Source organism: Streptopelia decaocto (assembly GCF_964273445.1).
Source record: "Streptopelia decaocto genome assembly, chromosome: 13".
In the NCBI taxonomy this organism is placed as follows: domain Eukaryota; kingdom Metazoa; phylum Chordata; class Aves; order Columbiformes; family Columbidae; genus Streptopelia; species Streptopelia decaocto.
The window spans coordinates 1389865-1411084 of NC_138668.1; the positions used below are offsets into that span (position 1 = coordinate 1389865).

At 47.0% G+C, this 21220-nt stretch overlaps 1 protein-coding gene across 2 annotated transcripts in view; it reads right to left on the reverse strand.

Annotated features, from left to right (window-relative positions):
* PRKAR1B (protein kinase cAMP-dependent type I regulatory subunit beta) overlaps positions 1–21220 on the reverse strand; it is an 88310-nt gene that overhangs the window by 35707 nt on the left and 31383 nt on the right. For both annotated transcript variants that reach the window (XM_082064833.1, XM_082064832.1), the window contains exons 5-6: positions 1832–1893; positions 1066–1112 (exon numbers count right to left, since the gene is read on the reverse strand). In XM_082064833.1, the coding sequence (XP_081920959.1) occupies positions 1066–1112; positions 1832–1893 (109 nt within the window). The remainder of the gene's footprint in view (positions 1–1065; positions 1113–1831; positions 1894–21220) is intronic.

Sequence of the window (21220 nt, forward strand, 5' to 3'; positions counted from 1 at the left end):
GTTCTATAAATACAGCTCTTTTCTCCCCGGCCCCGTGGATGTGGCGACGTTTGCTCCTGGGAGCCTCGACCGATAGGAACAGTGAGTCAGACGGATTTCCTGAGGAGCAGCTTCCAGAGGCAGCGGCACCATGTGAGGTTTCGCTTCCCAACAATACCAATTAGATGGTCTCCCCACACAAACAGGCTGCTAAAAAAGCCAACTTTCACTAAAATAACTGTGTGCCTCCTGCCCAGGTTCAAAATAAATCACTTTCTTCTTTAAATACACCAAGCAAAACTCATCTGGGCATGTGGAGAGCAATGCTGCTGATGAGCAAGCCCCTGTCCGACAGCTGTGGATGCGTAAGGGGCGTGCGGAAAATGCAGTCAAACCAGGAACTGGCAGCAAAACTGCAAAAGGGTGAGTTTCATTTGGGACAAGAAGATAAGAGGTGAACACATTGCGGCTTGGAAAGCAGGTTCAGAAAGAAGCTTCTCTTCAAAGCTTTGCTGCTGCAAGTACCGCATACTCCCGTAAACATTTTGTGGTCTAACAGATAGCTTTCCACTTACAATAATCCTTGCTTTATTAATACGCAGCATTGTTCATATACTTGGTCCTAATTTTAAAAGCAAATTAAGGTTTCTAAGATTAAACTCATTGCCTCGGGCTGTATCTCGATTTGGAAAAACAAAACAAACAAGGCAAACCAGACCCAAAGCAGCAGCCGCGCTGAGCTGAGTGATGGAGCTGCCGCGGGGCGCTGCAGCGCGGGGCTGCTCTGCCAACACTGCGCACCCCAGCGCGTCGGGTTCGGAACGTAACGTCATCCGCACGAGTTTGAGACCATATCTTCCTGCTTGGAACGGACAAATGAGCGGGGATGTAAAACACGCCAATTACAAAATAACGCGCAAATGACTTCACACAACAAAGGCACAGTAACGAGAGCAATCCTGCGCAGTCTGCCTCAAGCAGGAGGGAGGCAGAACACAGCACAGCGCTGGACCGAGCCACGTGCCAGAGCACACGACTTTACAGGGGAGCTTCACACTTAATACTATGCCGCAGGAGCGTACTTACATCCACCTCGCCTTGGTCAATGACATAGAAGTTGTCTCCTTCATCACCTGGAAGGAAAATACAAAAGGTGATTGTTTCCTGAAGATTCAATAATTTCCTGGCCCCATATTCGCATGGGTTTGTACTCCAGGTTACCTACGCAGAGACTCATCTTCTCAAATAGCCTTGCCTATTTGCCTTCACAAATCAAAATATCACTATGGTTTCTTCCTATTAATATCTTTCAATCGCATTCATTTATCTCTTTCGATTGATTCAACGCTGCATTCAGTGTAAACACGCGAGAGGCTTTAACACAGCCGGAGGGCGATGGAGCTCTCCACAACACACGAGGCACACAGGTAACTGCCAAGAGCGGTAACTGCGATACAGCGCAACGCAGCCCTCAATATCCCCAACAGCTATAGAAACACTTCCCATCTCTAATTGCTCTCAGCTGGCCTGGGCCACCTCCTGCATTTGGAGCTGCGCTTTACTTTCTGACTGTCTCCAGGTAAGGAATGAATATTTTAATCCAAAATGCTATTTATCTACATCAAACCGTAGCACCTTGAAACCCTGGAGATGCACCGCTGTGGTTTTGTGGATCTCTGCACATGTCGCACAAGATCCGCATCTATGGGCGTGTAATAGATCTGCACACTTAGAAGCTTCTGGAATATGGTTATTCTTCTTGCTAAGCAAAGAGGGTAAAACCTCAGACAGAGAGATGTGAACTGTACAATTTCAGCAAACATAGAAGAGCAAAAATGAGGGGAAGAATTACCCTGTTGTATGACTGTTTCTCCTGCGATGTGTGTGACGGGGAACATGGCATCAAATATGTCACTGGAAAAGAAAAGAAACATTGGTTGGTGAATCTGATCTATTTCTATCCAGCCAGTAGACCGACCTCCATTGTTTCACTCGGCCTTCATTAACACATTTTTGCAGAAAAAGCCAAGGCAGATGTTAGGTGTGATGTTCGGTGTAACCGGACAGTGAGACTCTGCTGGGCAAGAAATCAAAACAACTCGTTTGGCACAAGCTGTGGTTTAAACTGAGACCGTGATTCAGTGCATGCTATTTTGAAAGAACTCCCGAATTATACGCATATGGGCCACTTCTTATATATAGTGCATATAGATCGCTTCTTATAGCACAGCACATACTAGCCAGCTTGGGTATTTCATTGTCTGAGCAGACAGGTTGAGGTTTCCAGCTGTGAGCAGTCACTGCGAGGTGCCTGAACAGGAGCTCGCTCCTCTCCTGCACATCTGGCCGCGCATTCACAAGCAAAACCTGTTCCGCAATACAGAGCACGTTTGGGAAGGTAGACGGCTCTACAATAATGCAGTGCAAGAGCTGGCAAGAGATCGCACTCGCAGAACAGGCCAGAGGCTGCAAATCTTCGCGAGTTACCCGTGAGAAGGGAATCTGAGCGATGCTACAGAAACACCGAAGCTGCAGAAGAGCTTTGCGCTCATTAATCACCCTGAATTACACACCTTAGCGTGGTCTCCGGCATACTGTCACATATCCTTAAAAGGGCAGGCAGAGCGCGCGGCCGGGAGCGCACCCTGCACCAACGCTTTGGGCAGCTTGCCCACATGCAGTCCTTTGTTTACTGAGGGAGACAGCAGGCTCCCTGGAGCCAGGGCTTCCTCTCCCCACATCGCGTTTTGGGGAGCTTATTTTCAGAAGCACGAACCGCGGCGAGACGGGCGCTGCCCACCTCTCTTCCCCTTCCCATGCATCAGCCTCAAGGGCCAAAGGAAACAGCTCCCCGACACAAACAAAAGGCAGCAAGGGGGGCCTGTTAACGAGTCTGTTCCGTGGTCGGGTCCAGGAACGGTCCACGCAGGGACCACTGACGACAGCAGCGACATGAAACACTCCAGCCCAGAACGCAGCAAAGTCCTCACTATCGTAACCCACTGCAGGCAGAGAAGAAACCTAAAATTTACAGCAAAATAGCCAGAGAATCAGCAAACAAACCCATGCTACATTTCAATGCCTTATATGGGAAATGCATATTGTAAAATCCCATTATTAGCTTATTTCCTGTTCAGCTGTTCCAGAATTTATTCAGGCTTAGTTGTAGGAAATGTTTCACTCCTAAGTTCGAGTTGCTCATGTCTTTCCTCTTCGGCAGCCAGAACGGTTCTGCTCGGTGTCGCGGGGCTGCGTCAGCACCGCTGTAGGAGAACGGGGCGATTTCAAACCCCTATTTCAAGGTGCTCCGCAGTACCTGCAGGGGATGCTCAGACCGCCACCTGCCACAAAATCCTACATTCTACCCCTGCTGTTCCATCAGGCCCACCCGTGCTGCTCCTGCTCACGCTCAGAAAATACCCACCCCTGCTCAGAGGTTTTTATGGAGAAACCTCTTTCTCACCTCATTCGGAAGACCAATGCGAAGATATATAATAAATAATTCCGGAAAGTATATGGGTTGTATTCTTCAATGCACTGAACTCATGCATTCAGCATCTCTTTGCTGTGGGCACAGAAGCAGCGTGTGCCGGGGGCTGCGGGGCTGGTCCCTGTGCAAGCCCAGCCTAAGGAAGCGGGAGCCGAGGCTCAGATGGGCTGGGGGAACGGCCGGCGATGGTTGGTGCCAAACGGAATGAATCAAAATGGAAAGTGGTTGAGGGACCTTATATCGATGAGGCAAATCTACCTGTCCCCCAGCAGCCCTGGGACGTGGGAACCCGTGTGACAGAGGCCCATGTGCCTCCCGCGCTCTGCCCTCGACACCCCCCAGGCTTTAGAACTTGTCCCACAGCCTGCGGAGGATTCACTGGAGAAAGGTCACTCCGCGCGGCAAAGACGAAGGTCTTCAGTGCGATACATCCAAATAACCAAACCAAAATGTGACTGTTTGAACAAACCTGGAAACGTTTGGGTTTTTTTAAATAGAAATACAGAGGAAATAACTGCCCACAGTTCCAGCCTTTCACCTTTGTTTTAAGGCTGTATTTTATTTATAACTTAACAATTGACCGTACAAACAGTGCCTAATAAATTATGTATAGCACTGCACCCTTCTCCAAGATGTTCCACAACTCATTTCTACACCACCTTTTAGTTTCTTTCAAAAACCTCTTTACATCTCACAGACTAAAACTTGCAGCGCACAGCGTAAGGAACAAACAGCCCTGAGCAGCGTCGGCACTTTTACACTAATATTGGTGTAAATATTCTACCACTGTGCTTCAGCAAAGTCTCCATCTTATTAGACCGAGACTTGGATCTTTAGAGCAACCTCTGAAGGACATGTCATCAAACATAAACCTAAAACACATACAAACACACAAGGGATCCAAAGTCATGGAGATGCTGATTCACATTTCCAAAGTGAAACAAGGGCTTATCTGTCACAAATTAAAGCAAGTGACCAATAATATCACAACTGCCACTGGAAACACGGCATCATGATTCTTCTCCACTGAGGAACTACTGGTCTTGATGGATACAGCCGGGCCAAGATCTCTCACAGTGATTAATGATTCGCAGTGGTTTTGCTTTTGGACGATGCGCCTGAGGTTTGTGAACGGGCTCAGATCTCAGACGATACGGACCAGCAGGCGGCCAGAAAGCTGCTCAATCTACACGTCCGGCAGCCAAAACTGGGACATTGAGACACCACCAAAGAAAACCACCCTCTGCAAAATATCATCTCCTAAAGCACCAAATGCTTAAGGTCCCTGTGTGAAATCTGGCTTTTGATTTAATTCAGACTCAGAGCAGGATTCTCGTACTGTCTTTACTCGCAGCCTCTGAAATAAACACTAAAATGTGCCAAGGATCAACATGCCAAAATACTTCAAAAATTTGAAAAATTTGTTCCTAACCTAAGCCAAAATCTGAAACTACAATAAGCAAGCATACTTTCCACCTCCCCAGTAAAGGTCCTATGTTCCATATTCAGCTCAGCCATGTGTGCTGGGTCTGTATATGCAGACAGAGAACGCAAGTAGATCTTTAAATACTGAACAAGTTAAGAAGCAGCACTTGCTAAAGGCAAAAATAATACGGCCAGGGCCAAAAATACGGCCTGTTGTTTTTTTCCTGTACCATGCACCTGGTTTTAAGTCATTCAAAATCACCCTCTGACCATTATGGTTAAAAAAAACACTTAGAAATCCAGTGCTGCACCCATCTCCCCATCGGGCAGAGACCGGAGCCACGTTCTGCCGCAGCTCCGCAAAAGCAGGTAGTTGTATTTCTCGGGTTGGGAGATTTTGTTAACTAATTAGTGCCAGACACACACACACACGGATTCCCAACAATCACACATGTTTTTCATGATTCCAGTGTAAACAGAAAGGCAGAAAATCACTAGTTAAGCCTTCACCCAATGCTGAAGTGCCGTGATTTCCTCTTGGGATCTGCGCTCAGGGAGGACACAGCAGGCTCTGTCGGCCCCCGCGCCAGCGCCGAACGCGAGAGCGGCCGTGCCGGCGATGCCGTGCGCAACCGCCACCATCTCAACGCCATCATCCCAACGACTGTGCCGTAGACGAGAACTGCTCACAGGGGTTTACTGATTTCGTTGAAAATACATCATCTGCCCTCTTTCCAGAGGGCTCACTCAGATGACGGAAGATGAGTGTTGGTGTGTCGGGTGTTGGTGTGTCGGGTGTTGGTGTGTCGGGTGTTGGTGTGTCGGGTGTTGGTGTCTCGGGTGTTGGTCTCTCGGGTGTTGGTGTCTCGGGTGTTGGTGTCTCGGGTGTTGGTGTCTCGGGTGTTGATGTCTCGGGTGTTGGTCTCTCGGGTGTTGATGTCTCGGGTGTTGGTCTCTCGGGTGTTGATGTCTCGGGTGTTGGTCTCTCAGGTGTTGGTCTCTCGGGTGTTGGTCTCTCGGGTGTTGGTGTCTCGGGTGTTGGTCTCTCGGGTGTTGGTCTCTCGGGTGTTGGTGTCTCGGTGTTGCTCCACGGGCCGGCAGCGCTGCGAGGAGCGCCCAGCACATCCGCGGGGGTCCAGGGCTCCTTCCCCCCCTCGCCAAAGTCAAGGCTTTCGACACGCTTCGCCATTCGTTCACAGAGGATCCGTGTCTGGTTACTCATGGTTGAACGCTTGTTCCAATCAGAAGGTCTCAAGGGCAGCTTTTGGCTTGGAAGGCTTGCTGCAGGTGGGACTGGATGTACCTGGATATTCACACGCGGATGCAAAGGGAGACACCAGCAGGACGCTACTAATCCTTTCCAGGGGCATTTCTGCACGTTTAACTCTCTGTAACTTTTTTACAGTGTCATTCAAAAACTAATTACAAGACAAGATTGTGAGCAGCACAAGACAGAGAGAGCAGTGAGCTAGCCCAATAAAGTGAAACCAAGAAATGCGTTTCGACATGAAATCTCTATCTATTCCATCAAAAAAAAAAAAACAAAACAACCCATCTGTCTTCTTAGGGAATATAAAAATTTAAAAGGCTTTTTTTAAAAGGTCAGAGATATCAAAGGCTCGCAGCAAGTTTTAACACATGAAGTGTCTTCTATGAGTGTACTGAGAACTGCAAACAACTGCGATCAGACGGGGACGTGCAAAGAAGGAAAACCCCACTGAATCAATGAGACCGCGTCTATTTAGAGCAGCAAAGAGTCTGTCACAGAGGTTACGAAATAAATACGATGAAACACTTTGCAGATTTAATTCAGCAGTGTTTTCTAGACCCCTTTTGCCAAGATGTGCTAAGAGGAAGCCAGGAGAGAGGGCAGGGCCAAGGGGTTCTCCTTCCCGCCAGAGAAAATGAGGGGCAAAAATAAATCATCTCATCTGCCTTCACACCGACGCTGCTCGGAGCCAACGTGGAACGTGAGATACACTAAAATATAACGTGCACCGTAGGTTATATAGCACCGGCAATGGGCAACCAAGAAGCAGCTTGTTAAAACAAAGCGAGAGAAGGAGGATTCCAAGCACTTTCAAACCCAGACCATGGCAATGGCCAAAATAGGGAAACTATGTAAAACAATTTATCAGTTTCACAATCAGATTTCTTTCCAGCCCTTGCTGTGCTGAATGCATTGCAGGAAAGGAAAAATGGAAGAGACAAAATGTATATGTGTTAGGCAAAAACGGAAAATCCTTGTTATACCTGCAGGTTATAATTTGTCAGAGTTCAATCGGAACAGCTTCACTGTGCGGGCAGGCTCAGAAAGGCCCCGTGTGCGCACTGTACCGCGTTTGTTCCTCTTCGGCTGTCTCTCCAGCACAACAAAGCCAGCCTGTGCTGTTGGGGACAGCCTTAAAGATATGTAGCTGCTCTGGCATCATTCAACAAATGACTCTGAGCGTCTTCTGGGAGCAAGGCTGCCCTAGCAGGGCTCAGTGTTTCAAACCTTTCCTACTGACACATCTTTAACGTTTAGTAAAGATGGTTGACGGCAGCCCTGCTGTAGCTCCCGGAGCTGGGTACTATTTTAAGGCTTCTAAAGTTGGGGGGAGGTGTCTCCTCTTGTGTATGTCTGATATTTTCTTATGATTCATTTCCTGAAAAGATAACGACTTTCTAGTAATCGTTCTAACGTCCGGATGAGGAGCACAGAACTTAAACAAGACAACTGGCTTCAATTAACATCTACGTAGTGAAGGAATAAACGCGGTACTTGAGCACTGAATGAGCGCGAGGGCCTGTGCTGTGCGTAAGGCTCCTGCTCATTCCCAACACCGAAACCACCACCAAACAATCACTGCTGGTTACTGACTATTGAGAATAAAAGGAATGCACACAGGTAAGATAAAAGATTCCTTTCTAGAGGTATTTAAAACTAACAGCCCGAAGCTTACAATGGCTATAATCAAACATACGGTGTCACAGGCGCGTACCCAAGAGGGAGAGTTGGTACCGAAGCCTTAAGGAAAACATCACCCATCTAATTCTCTAATTCTTTTTTCCTGTTAGGACACCAACTAATTAATTACAGCAGCATACAAAGCTATTAACACTTGAGAATATTTAATTACTTCAGTATAGTGGCCAATGTTTAGGTGTTACTGCAATTAAGACATACATTAATTTTACTATAATGGCCATATAAGTCTTTGAAATCAGACATGTGAAGCCATTCTGAATGGCAGGTCAAAATTAACGTCCATGACTAATTCCATAACATTTATTAAGTCACGAGTCCACACAACTAACAGGCATGTGAAAGAGAAAGAAATAAAAACTTGTCATCTTCTATTTCTGTGAAATATTCCCATTTTTACTGTCTTATGAAGTTCTTTTATAGGTTCCTGACTTATTACACTGAATGAACCAAATGAAACTTTATGAGCAGAGCATCAATTCATGTTACAGACTCTACACATCTACCTGTCAATGGTTCACATCAACAAGTTAACAATAGCTCTGAAAAAGAAAGAGCACGTGCGGAGATCATCTGGAAAACCATCTGCCATGGCCCACTGACACAAGAGGGGGACCCCTGAGAAAGGGGCCAAGCCTTGTGGGGGCCAACCCACACCCAACGCTTTCACCTGGGCCTCTTTACCTCCTGTCCACCCCTCAGAAGCACCAGTTCATGGCAGTCATGCTGCCGAGGCTTCGGTTGTGCCAAGCCTGCCCGCGAGGCTGGGCCTGGTGGAAATGCAACTCAGGGCCACTTCTTACTGTCACCTCCAGGCAAGCCTTCCCAAGGCTGAGGAAGAGCCAGGCTTCCTGCAGCTCATCCCAGTTCCAGACCAGAAAGACCAGTTCCAGAAAGGCTGAGGGAGCTGGGGCTCTGGAGCTGGAGAAGAGGAGACCGAGGGGTGACTCATTCATGGGGATCAATATGGAAAGGGGGAGTGTCAGGAGGATGGAGCCAGGCTCTTCTGGGTGACAGCCAGTGACAGGACAAGGGGCAATGGGTGCAGACTGGAACACAGGAGGTTCCACTGAAAGATGAGAAGAAACTTGTTCCCGGTGAGGGTGGCAGAGCCTGGCCCAGGCTGCCCAGGGGGGTTGTGGAGTCTCCTTCTGTGCAGACATTCCAACCCCCTGGACACCTTCCTGTGTAACCTCATCTGGGTGTTCCTGCTCCATGGGGGGATTGCACTGGATGAGCTTTCCAGGTCCCTTCAACCCCTGACACTCTGTGACTCTGTGACCCATCAGCCTGTGTGTACGGAGACCTGTGGCGACACGCGATGGGAGGCAGAGGAGAACACCACGCAGTGTCCACGCGGAGCCACACGTCCCGCTGTGCCAGCACCGACCCGCTGCCCCGCGGCAGCTCTGCCGGCAGAGCCGGCTGCACGCACGCAGCTCTGAGTCAGGCACTGCAGGCCAGTCCATGCATTTTCATAGCTTGCAGTTCAAGGACAACTGCAGACTGGGCTGTATCAACACGGGGGTAGCCAGCAGGTTAAAGAAATCAATTATTTCCCTTTGTTCAGCCCTTGTAAGACAGCCTGGAGCACCATGGCCACTTTTGGGCTCCCCGATACAAGAAAGACATTGACAAACTGGAGCCAGTCAACAGCAGACACCAAAGTGGTCCAGGGCCTGAGCACACAGCAGATCAGAGAGGGTGGGAGAAGATTGGGGAGATCCCATTGCTGTGCTTAATGGGAGGGTGTAGAGAAGACACAGCCAGGCTCTCCTTAGGATGTTAAGGCAACAGGCACTAATGGGAACAGAGGAAATTCCCACCTGATATGAAGAAAACAGTTTCACTATGAGGTTTGTCAAATACCAGAAGAGGGGCCCAGGGAAGGGAGGTTGTTCCAAAACCCAACTGGGCAAGGCTCTTGCTTGGAGCAGCCAGCTCTGAGCGGACTTGCTTTGAGCTGGGATCTCTGGAAGCCGCCTCCACCCGCCGGGACCGCGGGTTTGGCACCGAGCTCCTCCCGGGGAGACGTGAGCTGGTCCTGGAGCCGCGAGCTGGTCCTGGAGCCATGAGCTGGTCCTGGAGCCATGAGCTGGTCCTGGAGCCGTGAGCTGGTCCGGGAGCCGTGAGCTGGTCCTGGAGCCGTGAGCTGGTCCTGGAGCCGTGAGCTGGTCCTGCCCTGCGCCGCAGACACCGGGGAGTGAGTCAGGAGGCCAGCTGGACGCGATCCCACCGTAACGCATGGAAAATGTGCTGGTTGAGCACTGGGTAGGAGTATCCGCGCTCTTCTGCACGAATAACTGCAGCGAGACCGCGTCCCAACTTCGCTTATAAACCCTGCTCATCAACAAAGTCTGTGCAGAGCAGGAGGCTTTGATTAGAAACTAGGTAACTTTGTTTTGCAGAAAAATAATAGTTTAATCAACTGAAGATTCCTCTGGAGAACGGCTGATGTCATTTCCCACTTAAAATGCTTTTTAAAGTTCTGAAACCCATCTAAATGTCCTACCGTGGTATCTTCAGAGGATCTACTTTACACTATGAAATTATTTCAGAATAAAGTTTCTTAGTAAAAGGTTAAAATCAAAATAAGACATTGTTGAAAATTATATTTCAATGACAATTAATCACGTTTGTTTGCCTGTTTTCTGATTGTGAGCAGAGATCAAGAGATTTCAATCTGGGGACTAAGAGTCAAGATGGGTAAAAATATTGAATAACAGAAGAAAAACAAACAAGCGAACAAAAAAGAGCAACTCGGGTCAATAAAATATACTTTCTACCTGGTTATGATGTACAAATATATTACTATATATACACACGTAGAGAAGCACACATACTAAACTGCACAGGCTTCTTTCTGCTTTTGTAGGTAGGGGATAGTGATTACGGACTCTTTTCTCAGCCGGCAGGTACCGGACTCCAACGCCAAGATTTCTGGAGGTTATTTACTGTAAGAACACAGGTTGCTGCTCACATACTCTACGGAACTTCTACTTTGAGAAAGCTCCTAACACGTTCTTATGAGAAGCACAGAAGGGCACTGTAACCAAGTCAAAGGCGTCGTTCGTATGTGTTGGCCCTGCAGAAGTGACCTGGGGAAGCGCTTGGTGAACCGTGTGCTTCAAAGTGGGACAGATTCAGCCCCGGCAGCACCAAACCCGGGTCATTGCACTTGAGCTGACTGGAGAGAGGGATGGCCCTTTAAGTCACAGATGAGCATATATGACTTATATTTTCCATGCAATGAATTACCTGTCATTTTCTCAAACATTCTGGAAAAGCAATGGCTGATACCACACTGGAAAAATAAGTATTTTAACCTAATAGCTGAAAGAAAATTGCGGCAGAAACACCCCATCACAAGAATAATTATCATCCCTAAAACGAGCCTCTGCTGTTATTAATATGAAGCCAATTCTGCCAGTGATAAAGGGTGATCATAACAAAGTGCCCATATTTGAACAATTTATTCCTTCTGGTACTTTTAAATCTCTTCACTCTTTAATTTCAAGCTCCCTCTTCTGGACTATCCCAAGGAAGCTCCAGAGCCGCTCCTGCCGCTCCTCACCCGTCCCGCAGGACCAGGACATTAAGGAGAGTAATTTATATTCATTATTTTATTTTATTTCACTTTTTTTAACTCTGTGCAAGAATCACTTCTGGCAGTTTTCTATAAATACAGAAAAATTAAATTGTATTGGATAATTATGATTGTTCCTTCGCATCATATACTTACTGCTCCTACGCACTATCTGCATGACTGCAGCTTCTGCACCTACAAGAAAGGCCTGAGCAGCACCAGACAGCACCTGCACCAGCACAAAAATAGATCAGAATTATCAGGAATTCGGTTAAAATCTTTTCCATTCCGTGCCTGGTGGCCCTTGCCGTGATCATAAAAATCAGGATGCTGAAATGCTTAAGATGCTGATGCTGCAGAATGACACGATGCTAAAGAATGATACGGCGCTCGATATGAATGCAGTTAGAGGGGGATTTTCTTATCGCGTTCATGTAAAATAGTTTGGTACGGCAGGAAATTGCCGGGGTAGCTTTGGTGCTGTGTGTGTCTCTAGGTGGTTGGCTGTGCCGCGGATCGGGGCTGGACACCCGGCCCCCCCGGCTGCCCAGCGCAGAACGTGCGGCTGTGAGCACCTCCCGCATCCCGCCTCACTAATCCCCGTCCCTGCGGGGTGCTCGCCCACACCTGGAGACATCAGACAGCTCCGTGTCATGGAAACATTTCAACCTGTGTTAGCGGACGGCATTCAGTTTGGTTTGTAATTGGATCAGTAAACGAAATGAGTATAAAACAGCTGATAAAGGTTCTCTAGAATGAGTCAGAATGATTTTTGTAAAGTGTGTAAATCTAGCGTTAAACAGCTGATGAATAAAATGTCCACAAGCACTTGCTTTTCTATTTGCATATCTATTATGGCTTACAGACGTGCAAACTCCTACGCCCACACGTTTTCCTTCTGTTTCCCCTAAGTTTATCATTACTCCCCTTCATCTCTGATTCAGAGCATTTCTGAGATAGAATCTTTTACAACAAAACAAACCAGAGATAAAATTTCCCTAGACAACAAATACTCCTTTTGTAGGAGCTTTTTAGTAAACTATCGCAATGAAGCAGCTTCATTTTTTACAGCTCCACTAACTCACGGGAGAAGCAAATAGAGGTCGCTCAGATCAGATGATACACGCATTTTGTCTTAAGTGATCCGTATTGGCAGGGCTCGGAAGGAAAAGGAGCTTTTAGTACAAAGAGCTGTTTAAATCTACAGATGCACAAACACAGACCTAAGGGCGTGCGTTCTTCATACCTATATAAATAAGTTCAGACGCGGTTATATTACTTTGTTCCATCTTTCTTAGTAATTCTCCTTCCGAATCTTCACTAACCACTAAAATGCACATCAAAGGTGTCTCGAAGACACCCAGCAACACTCCTGGCAGCAACACCTGCGAATTCCAGCCTCACGGCGCTAATTCCGCAGCAGTTTGCTGTGTCTCCCAAAACCTGCCCACAAACACGTCACTAATCTCCTTCTGCATTCTGCCGCAAACACGGAAAACATCACGAGCGCCCCGTGTTAAATTGTAACGTAACGCACAGGTCTGCTTTTATCTCTCCACGCTGATAGCAAATCTGGAAATCTCAGCTATGCCGGGGTTCATTAGCATTGCTGCGATGGGAGAGGGGAAAAGCGATGTTGTATATGCCTTCCTGCATATCTGCCGCGCATTTTTTACATGCCTGGTTGAAAGGGAACATGAAGAATTCGCGGGGCAGGCTGCTGGATCGGCGTTAACGCCGACGTTTGCGGTCGCTCAGTCCCAGCCTTCAAGTGCTTTTTGCTTGGCTCTGCTAAGCTCATGTTTGCCTTCACGCCGCTATTACTTCCAAGCAATTTCTCAAGAGGGAGAATTGCATTTTATGGCTTTAAATAACCCAGGACAAACTCAGCCCCGAAACAAACTGTGAAAAAACTTGCAGGAGTACACGATCACACGACTCGTATTGCTTCCTCCCAACCAAATCACCCTCCCAGTTCGCAGATTTCTGTTTAATTTGGCCTCTGGCATGACAGAAAGGAATTTTTTGCCCATTTGCACAACTCTATGAATCAAGCGCTGACAGCAGCGAGCTGCTCTGGGTCTGCTGGAGGCATGCGGCGAGGAACAGGCCAGCGCTCTGATGCTCCACCAGGTCACAGAACCACAGAATCACAGAATCAACTGGGTTGGAAAAGACCTCAGAGATCATCGAGTCCAACCCTTGGTCCAACTCTAGTCTGTTTACTAGATCATGGCACTAAGTGCCATGTCCAGTCTCAGTTTAAAAACCTCCAGGGACGGCAAGTCCAGCACCTCCCTGGGCAGCCATTCCAATGCCTGACCACCCTCTCTGTAAAGAATTGCTTTCTAATCTGCAGCCTAAATTTCCCCTGGCAGAGTTTAAGCCCATGGCCCCTTGTCCTATTGCTGATGCCTGGGAGAAGAGCCCAATCCCCACCTGGCTAGAACTGCCCTTCAGGTAGTTCTAGAGTTACAGGTCTGATGCTCGAGCAGGGACGGTGTGGCCCGTGGCGCACAGACCCTCCGGAACCACCGCTGCACGTCCTCTGGCAAAGACCCGATGGATCAGCAGGTTGAACTGGTCCGAGTCTCGAATCCTGGCTGAGCGTGCTGCTCTGAACACTCTGCAAGCTCAGAACTGATTCACGTTACATTTCAATAAAAGCAGAAGATTTTGCTGTTTAAGGAACACATCTCTGCTGGTTGAAGTATATTCTTAATGTAGGGCAAGCCCTTCGCTTTTTACAGCTCCACTAATTCAAGGGAGAAGGAAATAGAGGTCGCTCAGATCAGACGATACACGCATTTTGTCTTAAGTGATCATGTAATTGACATGAAATTCCCAAATACAGTAAAGAAATGAAGAAGAAATTTCTATACTAAAGCCCACTTAAAAATAAATCCAATTAAAGGGAATAAATAGGACAAGAGAACAACTAATTCCTCATCTTTGCTTCTCTTCAAGGAATATTCATACAAATCCCCGGGCCGACATTGATGCTGTTTCATGTGACAGGGATCAGAATTCTCCATAGCAAGACGTTTTTAAACCATTTACCCCAACAGCACCTTTATAACGAATAATAGAAACCTCTGCATGCTCACAATATGTTTTCTATAGGCTCGCAAAGGGGTTAACCCTGCAAGCTGCTCTCCATGCGAACAGTCAGCACTTGAAATAAAAGGAGGAATTCAATGAAAAGGGGGCGGTAGAATCAGGGCTTTGGAGCAAGAACATCCTGGGATGAAGAACATCTCTCTTATCTGTGCTGGTGAGGGGCTTGTACCCATGAGTACTATATTTGTGCTTTGTTATGCAATAATAATAACAATGAGGACAATTTTGAGCTCGGTGCCTGAATTGAGTAACTGTCCTGGATCCTCCAGGCTGCTCTATTTTAAAGAGAGGGTTGAACAACGTGTGGACCCACATCGTTTGCTTCCTTTGCACGTTCCTCCAGGCAGAGGAGGTGGAAGGTGCAGGTGTTTAAACCCCACTTTGCATCTCACTTTCTAGGGGGAGGACATGGAGAGGGACCATACCCATGACACAACATTCAGATGCAACGCTCATGCCTAAGAACACAGTGAGGAAAGGCAATAGATGAGTCCGGGGGACACGCACAAAGCCACACTCCAGACTTTGGGACACTCCAGTTGGGTCTAGACCGAGATGTTATCACACCAAATCAAGCACAGTTTCAAAAGAAAACCTCAATAAGAACACTGCAGAGAAATCTCAGCGTGGTGAGGGTCAAAAGACGGGAGGAGGAAGGCGGCAAGAAGTGGTTCTTAAATAGAGAAGATAAAGGTGGCAGGGGATAAAAGGTCAGAGTCGCTGGTCTGAAGGTCCCTGCTGACCCTGCACTCAGTGAGAGAGACAGAAAAGCAAACACTTGATCTCAGGAAGATTTGCCTGGACAAAGAAAGTCTTGAGAAAGGACCAGAGAGGAGCCAGCTATCAACGCACCGCGGGTACCCCAGAGTGGATGAATCCATGGCGAACCACCCAAATACACACTGGTTCCATGGGCCACCTCCCTCTCCACGTGAACCCGCAACGTGCGGGTTCTCACATTCCTGAGATTCCCCTCAACAAACACGCTGCCCGGCTTCTGCAACACCTCGGTGGGAATATCAGAGGGTATTAAAAAAACCCCCTTAAATTAATAAACAGATCTGAAAAATCAACGGCCAACGTGCCACGGGATTTGTGACATGAAGTTGACTTTAAAAAATAGACTAATCCATGCAAAGGTCGCGAAAATATTTATATTAATGATGGAGCTGAACACTAAGCAGATATTGACTTGTGTTAAGGTGAACCTCAAGATTTATTGGCCTAAGAGGTAAACATTGACTGAGATAAATCCAAGGTCAATATTTACTACCAAGGACAATAAATCTTGGTGGTCTAGAAAACACAAAATAAATAAATATATATGTATATATACATTGACAGATACAAGTATATCAACAGATATGTACACAAATTATTTGGAAGAATGGTTATCAGCATCATTTTTATTCTCTTAATTATGCTAGAAAGAACCAACTAACAACGCTGTGCTAGCGTTGGATACATCTGTTTGCGTACGTCGGCACTGATGGTATCTCGGGGTGCCGTTTCTCCTTGTCCGGGTGCCCCCTTTGCCCCCCGCGCTGGGGAGAGGTTTCCGAGTCACAAAGCGAAGCCGGGACCTTTACTCACAAATTCCCTGCCCTGTTCCCGTCTTAGCTTGAGAACCCACACTTGTAACTTCAGGAGCAGAGTGACACACAGTAAAGGAGTCTGAATAACTGCCAAGCTCTGGGCTTATCAGCCAGAAAGATTCCTGATGGAGCACTTGGAATTCAATGCACCATCGCCTAAGGTCTAGTTTCCCCCACGCGGGGCGAGCGCGGATTGAACGCGCGGAGATGCTGCGAGTGGTGCAGCAAGAGGCGCTTGTACTGTCGTCGTGGTCAGGACCGTACGGGCTCGGAACAAAGACGTATCAATCAAACGGAGCAAAATAAATAAATAGAGGCATGGGATGACTCTCAGAGTTATAGGCTTTTTCCTTGAACTAGAAAAGCAAATAAATTTAACAGGAGTGCTGACAAAAGTAGACCTTCTTCCTCCAAACAGTACACCAGATCTAAGCCAAAAGGAAACAGATGACTTTGTGTGTTTGTAGGAAGTGATTAGAGAAGATAGAACTTAATTTATTAAGATGGGAGATGGTGATTCTTTTGTTGACTTTTCGGGTCAAGTGTTAAAACCTTCTGCAAATAAGGCAGTAGATACGCTCCAGCTAAGCCCTAATGGTTCGGGAGGCCGCACTTTTTGATGCGCTCGGTTTTTCTCGTTCTTTGAGCTTTTGGAAAGCCGGGTGAGAGCAACGTGCGATCCCGCCCTGTGCCTCCTGGCGGCCTCTCCTTTGCCAACAGCACCCGTGGGGAGGCTGTGGACCAGCATACCCCTACGTCCCAGTGCAGGATGCTGCCTGAAGCCAATAGCGACGGCTGATTTTCCTCCTCCGCACACAGTGGGTGACAGAACAGGAAAGAAAGATCAAAAAGAGAGAAAAAGATTTAAAAAAGGAAGAAAAGACAGAAAAAGTGCTCTGAAAATCTCAGAGGTCTCCGGAGCACCGTGGCGCAGGCCCTGCGGCCGCTGTGCGGGAGGGAAGGGCAATGAGAAGCGCAGGGCAGGAAAAGGCCTGTTAGCACTGATACCTTTAACTTCATCTTCAATCTCCTCCTGTGCCTCCCACTTGTCACCACAGGCATTAATCACCCTGCCGGTCTTATAGGCTCATTGATACCGTTTGTCTGAGTGGCCCCTCTTCTGGCACTGGTGTTGGGTGGCGTGTAGTGCTGCCCCCGCTTCCTTCTGCCTGTTCTGCTTTATCCAAGCGATGGGGTTTATTTTACACATGTTTCCCAAGGCTACAGTACAGCCACAGGTCCAGAGATCACACCGCACGGGACCTCTACAGAGAGAAATCCAAAACAATCCATGAAATATTATTGCTCCTCATATTTTAGAAGCCTCTGAAGTCTCATTAATACGGACGCTTTGCATTTCATTACATTTTATTAATGTTGTCAGTAATTGGAGGGATGGCAGAATGGCTGCACTCTAAGCAGGATGTATTTCTCAGCTCGCAAAGAAAGGAAAAGTGATTTTCAACTACACAAAAATTAGAAGGTGGAAGGAAGATCATAAACTGACAAGCCAAAGATAAAATGTCTTTGTACTTCTAAATCCAGACGAGGTCTCAGGTTAAGTGTTCTCTCGAAATTGCTACATAAAACTTATTGCCAAGATTTTCAAAACTAGAAGCCAAAAATCCACGTTTATGGGTTTTCAGAAGAACTGGTGATTTCAGGACAGTCCTGCTCATGAAAATATGGTGCCAAAATAGACCCGATTGATCCGCGCGACTTTGCAATGCTCGGTCAAAGCATCGGCGTGTCCTTTGAGGAGCAGCTGTGTCCTCAACAGGTGGTTCTTGTGACCCATTTACCCCTGGGAGGATGCTCAGCAAAGGGACTATCAGTGACGAGCAATTACAATATCCACAATATCCACATTTCACGTCACATTCACTTTGAAATGGTGCCAAGAATTTCCCCTTAAAATTAAAGTTCCTTTGGCTGCTGTGAAGACCCACTATGTATTCTTCATGCAATACAGTGGATATTTTATACAGTGAACTCATTTACATGGTGAAACGTTTATATGGTAATTATTTCACAGCATGCAAGATGATGAGGAAATAACGAAGCAAGTTCTGGATGAGATGTGGAGAGCGGCAGTGACTCGGTGACCTGCTGGGGAAAACGGACAAACATCAGTCTCTTTCCGCTTTATCTTTTTTAATTAGAAATGGAGATCTCTACAAACACCATCTACCTCACCAGCATTTTGAAGGGGAGACAGCCGAGTAGTGAGTTCCCACGCAGCTGAAAACTAAACCTGCTGGACATGCCGCAGTCTGAAATTCTTATTCCAAAAGGCTCAGGAAAGTGTGTTTTTCCTGATGTGGAATCCGATTGCAGCGGGAATGTCTGACCTTCTGTTCATCGACTCAGGAAAGACCGAACTAAAAGGCCCTTTGATGGCTACAGATCGATGTCAGCCAGGGTAACCTGTGCAGCTATAGATTCACCATTAGTCCAAGCTCAGCAATGCGAGGCTTAAAAACAAACTTTGAAGGCAAGATTAATGAAAGTCATAGAGGGGACTGGAAAATGAGACGCACTGCAATATCTCCTTTCTCCTTGTATTTGATAACCAATATTCTAGATTAAATAATCCAATTGGTACCTCGTGTTCAGCGCTATGAGGTGCACTGCTGGTTAAAATGGGCAACTTGAGCAGGAAGAAGAACCATCATGCATTTAAGGCAATTATTTAAGGTAGATTAACAACAGTTGATATTGGAAGCGGAAGAAAAAGCCCAAAGGTCGTTTTAGCAGGAATATTTCAAGTCCTGGTCTTCAGAGGCGGAGATGCTGTGTCGGGAGGCATTGCACAAAGGATCGGGATAAAAACGGATCCTTTTGATGACCGAAGTAATAAAGCTGGAAAGAAATTCAGCAATCTAACATGAAAGGCCATGCATGTCGAAGTTAGAGCAGCCATTTCTACTTTAATCTGAATTTATTAAATCACCCTTGGCCAGGAAAAAAAGCAAACCCACCCAATATCAGCGTAACCTGGGACACTTCCAAGTGAGCAAGGAAGCGTTAATGCCACTGTAAAAACGGCTTCTGTAAATGATCTCCCTTCAATATCGTGCATGATTCTAATCAACCATGTGCCAAAGAAACAAGATGCATCTGATTCAAAAGGATGCAGAAAAACGTATTGTGGGGTGGTAACAGAGAGCCTGTCTTTTATAGAAGAAGAAAAGAGTTTGAACCATTTACAGTAGTAAAATAAGTAGAGAACAGATACCATTTAAATGTATTAATACATAGAGATGAGAGGCAAGGGTGAACATCAGAGCTGCAAAAGAGTTATTTTAACTAATGGACAAGGAGGGCATGAAAAATCAACACATCTAAACATTTAGTGTGGAAATGAGATGCTCTCATGCCATGGGAACCGCAGTGTTATGGAGCAGCTTTCCAACAACTGTAGCCCAATAAACTGGAGATAATAAAAATCTCTTGATTCAGGGATCCTATGGCTTGGTTTTCTACAGTATTGGATGGCCGGACTCAATGATTCAAAAGAACCTTTTCAGCTTGTGTTCCCAAGGACAAGCAAAAAGATGTTTCCTAGCAGGTCAACGAAGAATAAAACAAGCAGAGGATCAGTGTCAGAGAAGATGCACTGACTCCTGACAGCCTGCTCTGGCAACCCAGATGAAATAGCTGGAAACCTCATCAGATTTGTTCCTCTCAGCTTTTTAAAAGACGAGAGGCAGTGCCAAACACTCAAAACAATAACGTCTTGCCTTCATAAACAAGGCTGAGTATCGCTGGACAGAAAGCAGAGCCTTGGCCATGTGCTGAGCACGCCGGCTGCAGCGGCCCCAGTGCCCCCCCCGGCCCGCGCCGAGGGTGACGGGGTCAGCAACGGGACATCTCGTTCTCCAAAAACAACCTTCCACTTTGCCACCGGTAGCGTTCAGAATCCACCTCCTACATAGCAGGAGCCCGTTTAATCCCGCCTGCCTTAGCAGTCCTTCGAGCATCCTCTAGGTTTCAATCAGAGCCGAAGGATCCGTAGAACTGCATGTGTTGTGCTGAATTACTGAGTATCGGATGTGCGGAGCTCAGTCTCTTGGCACATGGGTAAAGCTGGATGTCCTGGTACACACTGGGAACAGATTGTCCGAGACTACTGTAAGAATTCCGTTAGTACAGATGTAGGTTGGGGCCGCCTTTCTCGCTGTTCCACCAAACGTCCTTCTCCACCCTTTAATCTATCTGCTCATCAACGCTATTTTTAAACCGCAGTAGCGCTCTCCATGTTTCGCACGTCCCCGCCGGAGATGCAGCCGAGCAGCCATGCAGCCAAATGCGCCAGATGGCCGGGGAACCACAGCACCGGGAAAGGTCGGTACCAGTGGGCAGCAAGGCAAGAAGTGCCAACCCAAATAATGCTGTAATTCCCGTATCTTCCGAATTTCCCCCCTGTTCTTCCAGGAGACAAGCAAAGGGAACCTCTGAGGTCTCCCTGCTTCTTCCTTTCACCGGCCTGAGGAGCAGAGAGCAACATGGGCATGTGTAAGGGAGCGTGAGCTATTTTAACCAAAACATTTCATCCACCCCTAAATATGGTCACAAGATTTCAGATACTTGGCTTACTCTTCAACAGTAAGATTCTGAATTATCTCCAACTGTGTAGGCTGTAAAAGAAAATGCATAAACCAGCAATCCTGCAAACTCCCTAGAAACATATTCACTGCCAGTTTTTCCTCTGTAGCTGCTACATTAATCAGTGTCTTAAGAAATTAGAATGCCCTGCGATTATCTCTCTTTCAAACCTAATAAGCAATGCTTTGCAATTAACTTGAACTCGCTCTCCTTAGTGCCGTTATCTATCATCTAGAGCTCTGAGACACACCGGAGGAAAACGCCACGACGATGGCACCGTGTGTACGGGTGGCATTTTCCTTTCTCAGAGCAGCAGACAGCAGAACTTCAGCGGTGTCTTGGTTACTCTCTTAAGGTTCCTAACCCAATGGAAAAAATGTGAAAAGATCAGCTGTTCGCAACAATATTGCCAGAAAAACATATTCAAGGGATTTTGCCTGAATCGGAAC